Source organism: Manihot esculenta, chromosome 10 (assembly GCF_001659605.2).
Source record: "Manihot esculenta cultivar AM560-2 chromosome 10, M.esculenta_v8, whole genome shotgun sequence".
NCBI classification, from domain to species: domain Eukaryota; kingdom Viridiplantae; phylum Streptophyta; class Magnoliopsida; order Malpighiales; family Euphorbiaceae; genus Manihot; species Manihot esculenta.
The window spans coordinates 25782793-25792186 of NC_035170.2; the positions used below are offsets into that span (position 1 = coordinate 25782793).

The following is a 9394-nucleotide window of genomic DNA, read 5'->3' on the forward strand; positions in this document are numbered from 1 at the left end:
TTTATATTTTTATTTTATTATTAAATATTATATTTTAAAAAGATTTTATTTTTTATTTTTATATAAAAATTTATATTTATTTTTATACAAATAAGTAAAAAAAACTGTTTTTAGAAGTAAATAATAAAAAAAAATACTTTTAATTTTAAGAAAATAAAAAATAAAAATCATACAGTAATATTGAACAGTATGAATTTAAATTTCAATAAAAGGACTTTAAGAAAAAAGGGTTTGAAATACCAATAGTAAATATGGTATTTAAAATTCATATTCAATCTAACAAAAAAATATATTAAGTATTGAACTCTATTTGAAATTCAATTTTACTAGCAAAACTAGGCGTTTTAACTAGGTATATGGAATCAGTCGGTTGAATTTCGAATCAAATTAAAAAAATTAAAAATTAAATTTTAAAAATATTAGAAATCGAATTAAATCGATTATTAAAATATAATCAAATTAAATCAAATCGATAAAAATAAGTTCAGTTCGATTATATCAAAATCAAAATTTATAAATTTAACATATTGTGGTTCCATTGATTGAGTTGAATAAGAGAACGAAAAAAAAGGTTGGGTTTGTACAATTGGCTAGAATAAAGATTAGTATATTAGTATATAGTAAAATCGGTTAATTTAGTTAATCAATTATTTAATATATTTAAATCAAATCGAATTAAAAATTAAATAATTTAAAAAATATTAATTAAACTAAATTAAATATTCCAATTAACTAAACTATTAAATTAAAATCAATCAATTTAATTTGATTTTTCAATTTGAACCGAAATATGATCTTGGAATCTGTAAATTTCAAATTCAAATTAATAAATCTAGAACCACATAAGAGTTCTATATGTGGAATGGAATTAATTTTCCAAAAAACTCAATAATCCTTTAGGTCTAATATTAATATCAACTTAAACTTTATACACAAACATACACTTTGAGATATAATAATATCTACCATAGATTTCATTTATAAGCGAAATGTTCTATTTAAATTATATTTATATATTCAATCTAATTTAGAAAAATAAAAATTAATATTTTAATTAAAACGGAATTAATATTTATATAAACAATTTTATTTGAATAGAAGTTATTTAATTTACACAGTTAAAGAATTTACGGAGCTGAAATTATATACGAACTTAATTTATTAAATTAATAATTTTAATTGGTTAAAATTAATGTTATTTTAATTAAATTATTAAGTGTTTATTGAATTGAAATTTCGTAGGAACAAAATTTGGTAAAATAATAATTTTAATTGATCGAATCTAAAATTTTATATAGTGGAAAATTTATATGAATTTGATTTATTGGATTAATAATTTTAATCAGTTGAAATCATTTATTTATTACTATGTTTGTAAAAAAAACATATAATTTTTTTTAATTTCAATATTATTCTCAAATTTTTTTTTATTTTAATTTTTAAAGTTTTTACTTCTATTTATATTTAAATTCTAAATAAAATTTTTAACACAATAAATTTAAAAATATTTATAATTTATCATTTTACAGGATAGAACAAATATTTTAAATTTTATCTTTTATATTTAAATATTTATTTGACCTATAAAAATAATTAAAATTTATTTTTAAAAGTAATTTATAATTTTTGGATATTATAATTTTCAAAATTTGAAAAATAAATATAGATTTTAAATATATTGTATATATAAATAAACAAATTTCAATAAATTTTTATATAAAATTTATTATATTATTATATATTGGATTATATATATCTAATATATATATATATATAATTATTAAATAGATAGTTATTTTTAATTAAAATAGATAATTTTATTTAAAATTGTATGTGAATTGAAATTACCAACGAATAATAATTTTTATTTGATAAATAGAGCAAAACTCAACAAGATTTATATGATTTAGATGCTAAGTCTGTAATACCCGGCTAAGTTTCGATACCAGAATTTCCACTTTTCGGCAAAATCTTCGTTGAAATCTGAAATTTCGAGATCGGAATCCCTTAGAAGAGTGTTAGAAGAGTGGTATTAGAGTCCTAGGTTCATATGGTCGGACCTAGAGAGTAGATGTTATAGAAGGGCAAGCACAATAGGAAAAATCATGTGGACAAAGAATCATAAAAATCAACCATATCCAGACAATTTTTTTAGTCTCTCTCCTCCAGATGTAGATGTGGGAACAGGAAAATCACCAGACAAAGAATCAAACAAAGTATGAAATAAAGTACGAAACTCGGGAAGAATTGGATATTCAGCTGAAGCAAGACCAAGCTGTTCTATATCAGTAAAGGATTCATCATACTACTGCATGATGTCCCACTGCTGAGTGATCCTAAATTTAATCACATAAAAATTGAATTAGTGCAATCCAAGCATATTTAAAAATAAAATTATCTCAAATACTCAATATAATATAGCCAAATAGAATTATAAAGAAGAAGAAATTATCCAAATAGGTTTACAAAGAAGAAGAAACTATTCCAAATTATTGATACCCAAATAGATTTACAATAAATTATATCTGATTAACAATACCCAGATCTACAAGAATAAATTGACAGCAATAGATTAAATAAAAAACAATTCTATTTTCAGTACAAATTGACAAAAAAAATCAGTAAACTGAAAAAAACAAAACAAAAGAGTACCTTTGATGGCGCGATGCTTGTCCTTCGCACGTAATCTCTCTTTGATGCTCAACAAAGTCCTTTCACATGCAAATGTCTGCCACTTGTCAGCAATCATGAAGAAGAAGAAGAAGAAGAGTAGGAGGAATAAGATGTTATGTTCCAAGAGGAGGAGAAAAATGAGAAGAAAAAATGAGAACGATGAGGCAAGTGGCTGTGACCGGCGAAGAAGATGAATGGTCTAACCGAATGAAATTTAGGGTTAGACTATCATAATGTAGTATATATAGGGGCTTAAAACTACGTAGTTTTAAGGGTGGCTTGGGTTCGTTTTTTTTTTTTTTTCGATTTTTCAATAAAAAATTAAAATTAAATTGAAAACTGAAATTATTAAAAAATTAAACCCATAATTTGATTTTTTTAATTTGAACTGAAATCTCCTCTTTTCTATTAATTTTTATTATTTAAGTGATAATTTTATTTAGTTTAATTCTAATTAATTTCTCTTTTAAGTGATAATAATAAAAAGTGAATATTATATTATTATTAAGTAATTTTTTTGTTTATCCCATTTACTTATTTATAATAAATTTTAATGAGTTAAAATATTTATTTTTTTAGAAAAATCAATAGTATATTATATATTAAAATATTATTTTATTTTAATAGTGTATTTCACTGATTACTATTTTACGAGAATCCAAATACCTTCAAAAAGGAACATGCCACCTGCTCATTACACATTAAAGATTGAGTCATTCTCACGATTTTGTGAGCTACTTGAGAAGACTGGACTTGTGAAGTATGAATCTGATGCTTTTGCATCTGTTGGCTACAACTGGTATTTGTTTGAAATTAATTCCACCTGAATTCACATGAGTATGGAATTGTAACTCGTTGCCATTTCTATTGCAATATTTAGGAAATTGGTGTTGTATCCTTCTGGAAATGTGAAAAGAGATGGAAGTGATCACATTTCTCTCTACTTGGCAATTGCTGAGCCAAATGCAATTCCTCCTGGATCCCAGGTTGATGTGATCCTCAAATTCTTTGTTTTTGACCACTTAAGAGATGAGTACTTGACAATTCAAGGTGGCTTCCCATTTAGTCCATATTCTGTTTCAAAGTTATCTATATGAATTATCTCCATTTTGACAGGCTCTAGGATTTATTATTCTACATATGATAACATGAGGCGTTACCATTCTTTAAAGACTGAAAATGGTTTTGACCAACTGATCTCACTCAAGATGTTCAATGACTCTTCTAATGGATATCTTTTTGATGATTGCTGTTCTTTAGGAGCAGAGGTTCATGTTATTAAATATGAAGGTAAAGTGGAGAGATTTTACTTTATAAAAGAACCTAAGGAGATCCAAGGGCAAGTGGCAAAAGTCTGTCACTCTTTTTAGAATTACTTAACAACAGTGCTCATCCTCAACTAAGAGTGTACTCAGAATATAAGCTGATAGTGAAAGATCAGGTCCAGGAAAACCATCATGAGCGTACAGGTGCTAATTTAGATTGTGTATTGGCACAAGTATGTGATTATCTATGTGTGTAGGTGTACTTTCAAAACAAAATTCTAGCTAGATGTTTCAAAGGACATTCACAATTAAATATTTTGTTAATGGAATACTGGTTAGGCGACATTGCTATTCTGATTTCTACCGGCATTGCTGTTGAACTATTATATCCACTCTCTAAGGGATTGTTTTGGCAATCTCATCTAGGTTTAGTTGTTTTTAATGAATCAATTGAAAAAGAACAACTACATATCCAATTACTCTCATTAAATATAATTTTCAAACAATCCATACTAAACAATAAATACATTAAATTTATTTTCCAACATTCAATATTCTTCTACATTAAAAGTCCTATAATTAGTGTTGACTTTAACAGATATCATTGAAATGATAAGAAAGTCGATAATTTGCATAATGCAATTTTAGACATTATTTTAAATTTCACAGATCAAAAGAGTATGTTATGGGGTTAGGTTTAGTCAAGCGTTTTTCCATTTTCAATTTAGAGGGAAAGAAAGAAGAAGAAGGGAGTAAGTTGCAAATTATTACCAATATGAGCCTTAGAGAGGCTTTGAGCTATAGTATCGGAAATCACTAAGTCACTGTCTTTGTACTGTTCTCATAATCTTGAAGAGTCTAATGGCATCCCAGCCCCGTACCAATTGCTCCAATTTGGTTTTAAACTAAACCAAGAACCCTAGATAGGCCATAATCAGAATTGAAGTCTGTTTGTCAATTCAAACTATTGTAAAGATCCTAAATTAAAAGTTGGCTTTCTTAATATTTTTAATAAGGCGTAAGTTTCTGTGTGAATAGGCACTATACCTTTTCTTTAGTCATGTGTAACCTTAGAGGACTAGATTGCCCTATCATAAAGTCTGAACTAATTGTTGGAAATTTAATGCTTTGAGTTTGATGCACTGCTTTGGAAGCATACCCAATTGGCTATCAGGCATCGCTGCAGTGTCAGGCACCAAAAGTAATATCTTGTAGTTTTTGTGATTGGATTAATGGTCTCAGTAGGAAAATTTATTGGGTTCATTTCTTTTTCTTGGTCGTTATTTTCTAGCTTCTACTCTTGATTTGCATTGGTGCCATGTTGTGGCAGCTGTATTTTTATAAGAGTGACAACTCTTCACCTTATTAACTTAATTGCAGCTTCCTTGAGCAATGCAGAGAAGCAAGTTTGTGATTATCAATCTAAGTTGGAGAATTTAAATGAGAACTTCTGCAAAGTTGGTGGTTACATGAAGATGATAATCTAAATTGTATCCCGAAATAGCTTTGGTTCAAAACTTTGCTTATCTAGAAATTTCAATGCATTTTATGAAATAGTCCAAATTGATTCAAATAATTTTTAGACCCACTTTTTATTTGGCTATAAATGGTTAACTTAAGTTATTTAGTGCTAGCTATTACATACAATTTAGATTTTCTATAATCTGCCGATGTGGGATGGAAGCGGCCGCGACGTCACACTCTCCCCTGCTAAATTTGTGACGTTCTCGTCAGAGTTAAACCAAGTACAATTGCTAAACCAGAACTGAACTCTTGAGTATTGTGATCGGGCGGCTCCACCTCGTTTCACACGGGAAGCTGCTAGCTCTGCACAATTTTTCTGATTCAGAGATACCAATTGAAACAGTCCGAACTGACCCAAATAATTTTTGCACGTACTTTCCACTTGATTTAAAATGGTTAACCAAAGTTATTTAATAATTTTATGCTAACTATTATATACAATTTAAATTTTCTATAATTTATCAATGTGGATGGAAGCCGCAGCGGTAGTAGCTGAACATCACATTTTATGTATGCTTTTAGTTGTCATGCTTTTCATGCATATCCCTGTTTGGTGTCATTAACAGCATATTAAGCAAAACTAAGCTTGACCTGAGACTCTGTCTTCTTAAACCTTAGTTTACAAATTTGAATCATTCTAGATAATCTTAGTGTTCTTGAACTTAGTTAAATAATTCCTTCTACATGGATAACTATGGCTGATAGTCTAATTTTGGGAATGCTATGTAATTACTGATAATGAGAGATTGAGAGATTGACAAGTGTTATTATTAAATTTACACATGATAAATTGACTGAGTAGCACAATTAACTTTGTATATTTATGCCATATGACATAAATATATTTATAATTTTAATAATTTTTTATTTTAGTTATATATAAAATAATAATAAATATATGTGTAACGAATAAGTTTTTAGCGATAAAAGAAAGTGTAGTTTTCGTAGATATAAAAAAAAAACATTAACTCAAATCTAAATTTAAAGTTAAATCTTTCAGTCTTGGATGTAAGGTTTAGATGAAGAGTTTATAATGGAGATTTTCCATTTTGGGGTTTCCAAAGAATTTTTTTTCCTTCAAACAAGTATCCAAAGAGCCCAACACTACCTTGGCTTTCCGTAGCACAGGCTTTAAGCAATCTAACTTGAATCCCGCATTCAAAGCTTTTTTTTTTTTATTATGGTTTCTAACTCATTGGGACTCGTCGATTTTCAAGTTTTATTCTTAAGGATACCCAAATCAGAAATTTTTATCAATTTAGGGTTAAAAAAAAATTATCAATTTAAAATTGAAAAAAATATATTTATAAATTTAGAATTTAATCATGGTGCCACGATAAAAAAATTGATGTCTGGTGCTATTTAAAATAGCGCCATGCATTATCTTCTTATTATTTTTATAAATGGTCTGGCGCTGCTGTGATGGTGCAGCCATGGTTTAATTTTTTTTTATTTTTTTAATTATTAAAATATTATAATTATATTAATTAATATATTATTTTTATATTATATTTTTTTATTATCATAAATTTTTTATAATATATTTTATTAATTTTAATATATTATTATAATAATATTATAATTAAATAATATTAATTATAAATTTATTTACCTATTATTAAATATATATAAAAGAGTACTAAATTAAATAATTAATAAAAATTAGATTAATTAATTAATTAATTAATATGGATGTGTAAAATTATAAAAATTAAATTTATTTTTTGTTGGACTCCTATTGTGCAGGCGTACGTAATTACAGAATAATTTTAATTTTATGGTAAAATATATAATCACAAAATAATATTAATTTTATAATATTGAAATTATATAAGGTTAGTAATATTTTTAATTTAAATATTAATAATAAAATATATTAAATATAATTGTAAAATAAAATTATATTGTAATTAAATGTTATACGCAATCACTCCGATTATTTATAATTTATAAAAAATAATAAATTTAATTAATTTATTCTGCAATTAAATCAATTAATTTATTTATTTTTTCTTGATAAATTATAAACAATTCAGTGTTCTCATATAACATCTAATAGCAAGATAATATAATAATTTTAAACATTTTATGTGGATTGTTAATAATTTATTAAAAAGAAAAAATAAATAAATTAAGTAATTAAATAATTAATATGTATAATAGCATTGAATTAAATAATTAATAAAAGTGAGTCGTATATAATTATAGAATAATATTAATTTTATGACACTGTATATAATTATAAAATAATATTAATTTTATAACATTGAAATTATATAAAATCAGCAATATTTTTAATTTAAATATTAATAATAAAATATATTAAATATTAATATATAAAATATATTGATATTTAAAATTATAAAATAAAATTATGTTTTGATTAAATGTTGTATGCGATCATCCAATTATTTATAATTTATTACGAATAATATATTTAATTAATTTATTTTGTGATTAGATTAATTTATTTCTTTTTAATAAATTATAAACAATTTAATGTTTTCATATTTGATTATAATATATTACGCCACATTTTTTAATAATATATTTGCATTGGTCCAGTCATATTTGATTATAACATCACATTTTTTTTAAATAAAATAATATCTTACGTCAAACACCATTTTTTATCGCTATTTGACGGTTAAATTTTAACTCTATAAATATATTTTCTTCAATTCTAAATTGACAAATTTTTTTTATTTTCAACCTTAAATTAACAAAAAAAATATTTATGAATCACTAGACAAAAACATCAATAGAAGTATGAATCTCAGGAAGAATTGAATATTCAGCAAGAGTTGTAGGGCCACGCTGTTCTACGTCAACATGCCAGCATACTCTTTGTCTGACACTGAAAATTAATACTGGCATCATTTTCCTGTGTCATTAGTTCTCTTGTCTATGACATTAATACCATCTGTGTGGTCTTTTTCTTCTGCTTGACCACTTTTCTCTTGTGGAATAACATCACCGTGAACCATACCATCTCCTTCATTGACACCACAAATGGTCACCTCAGTCTCACCTTCCTTTTGAGTTCCATCTCCCTCACTAATGTGAGCTCTAGTGCTCTGGGTAATGAATTTTCCTTTAATTATATTGCTACACTCCCCTTTTTCATAAATAATGGAACACATGTCAAATTTCCCCTTACCTTTAGAACGTTTTAGTTGAAAAGTATCCCAGTAGACCTAATATGTGCCCGCTTGTTCCTTTGCTTAGGCTGGGAAGGCAGCTCCAATTCCCATGCTGACACTCTTTCTAGAAGAAAGGGTGGACAAGGTTCATCCCATTGAACCTAGCAAGGAACATGAAGCAGCGATAAGACCCATAACACCATAGGAGAAGAATAGCAACATATTAGCTTCAAACTTAGAAGTTGGAAAGGTTACTATCTTAATTGAAACAAAAGCAAGATGAATTTGCAAATATAATAGTCAAATATAGAAAATGTGACAATCAAATGTATGGAAGTTGCAAATAAAGTTGTTTTTGGATATTGATGATCTAATATCCATAAGATAATTAGATAATAAAAAGAATTATTACTGTATAAAAATAAATTAAATAATGAGTAAATAATTTATCTTATAAATATTTTAAAAAGAATTAAAATACAAAAAATTAAAATTATCTTGAAAGTTAGAAATAAATTTTCCAAATTGCAAAAGAATAAAGAATAAAAGAATAAAAGAATAAAAGAGATACATGGGTAAGGATGGTTACTATAGAAATAGTATTAAAGGTTGGGGTTTTATTCATAGGAGAATTGCTATTTGGTACCAGAGTTTATATTTTATAAAGTTAAATTATTTAATTTATTTATTAAAAATAAGATAGTCAATCTATTTTAATATTAATTAGAGAAACTAAATAGTATATATTTTAAAATTATATAAACTAAACAATACACATAATTAAAATTA

The 9394-nt window shown here is 25.4% G+C and overlaps 1 protein-coding gene across 1 annotated transcript; it reads left to right on the forward strand.

The window, feature by feature from the left end:
* The first annotated feature begins 3353 nt into the window (after positions 1-3353).
* Positions 3354-5425, forward strand: LOC110624282 (MATH domain and coiled-coil domain-containing protein At3g58250). The gene is made up of 4 exons (XM_021769388.1): positions 3354-3472; positions 3554-3723; positions 3790-3963; positions 5319-5425. Exons 1-4 carry the CDS (start codon positions 3354-3356, stop codon positions 5423-5425), a joined length of 570 nt encoding a protein of 189 aa, XP_021625080.1.
* The last annotated feature ends 3969 nt before the right edge of the window (positions 5426-9394 follow it).